At 52.0% G+C, this 956-nt stretch overlaps 1 protein-coding gene across 1 annotated transcript in view; it reads left to right on the top strand.

The window, feature by feature from the left end:
- Positions 1–544, top strand: part of LOC130576531 (lipase maturation factor 1-like) — an 80,901-nt gene extending 80,357 nt beyond the window's left edge. Inside the window, exon 9 of the mRNA XM_057371275.1 lies at positions 100–544. Within this exon, the coding sequence (XP_057227258.1) occupies positions 100–274 (175 nt within the window). The 3' untranslated portion in view covers positions 275–544. The remainder of the gene's footprint in view (positions 1–99) is intronic.
- The last annotated feature ends 412 nt before the right edge of the window (positions 545–956 follow it).

Here is a 956-nt window from a genome sequence, read left to right as displayed (position 1 = left end):
GAAAAGCTCAAAAACTCCAGCCCAAGGGAATAAAAATCCAGTCTGAGCCTTTCCCAGCAATCCTTCCACGCCCTGAGCCCTGGTGCTTTGTGTCCACAGGTGGATCCGAGGGGAACACTTCAGGTACAAGTTCAGCCAGCCCGGCGGGAAGCACGCCAGCGATGGCAAGTGGTGGATCCGCAGGAGGATCGGCCCCTACTTCCCCCCTGTCAACCTGGCGGGCCTCAGGAAGTTCTTTGAGGACAGGAGGTGGCCGTACCCCGTGCGGGACTGAGGGAACACCGTGGCCAGGCCGAGAGGGACCAGCTGGGAACAGGGAGAACGGGCGGCTCCCTTCCCAACATCTCCTGCCTCTCTCTTTTATATCCACACTTTGTCCACGCAGTTTTTCCAGAACATTCCAATTTACCCACTTGCTCYGTGAGCTGCTTTTTCTCATCTTGGTGATTGATTTCTCCAGCCAGACTGCTCCGTTTGGGAATTGTCACCTCTGGAGTTGGGTAAAAGTCAAGCGAATAACCATGGTTGGTTTTTGGGGTGGTGGTGGTGGTCTTGCCAAAAGCAGCTGAATGTGGTTTTGAAATAAAAACAAGGGAAACAAACCAGGAGGTGGCTCTGGGGCTGTGTGGGCTGTGGAGGAAAGCACTGGAATGCCCTTTTCCATGTTTTTTTTCCCACCTTTTTGACCACACGTACCAAATGGGCAGCGCTGAGAGCGTGTTCCTGGAAAGGGATTAAAGCAAACAGTTCTTGAATAACCAGCAGGAGYTTCACTTTTATTTTGGGTTTTTATTTTTCTTGGAAGTGCTAAAAAGGGAAAAAAAGGATCCCTGAGTTGGTGCCAGTGCCTGATGTGGCTCACCAGGGACAACGTGGCAGCTCCCACGGGAATGGGGTGGCAGGTGGGAAATAGGTGAGTCCTGGGTGTTGTGAGATTTATTTGTGTTTTAGGGAGA

Source organism: Malurus melanocephalus, unplaced genomic scaffold (genome assembly GCF_030028575.1).
Source record: "Malurus melanocephalus ecotype Western Australia unplaced genomic scaffold, MMel_1.1 scaffold_143, whole genome shotgun sequence".
Taxonomy (NCBI): domain Eukaryota; kingdom Metazoa; phylum Chordata; class Aves; order Passeriformes; family Maluridae; genus Malurus; species Malurus melanocephalus.
Note: the sequence above shows the minus strand (reverse complement) of the source record. Positions and strands in the feature narration are given on the sequence as shown.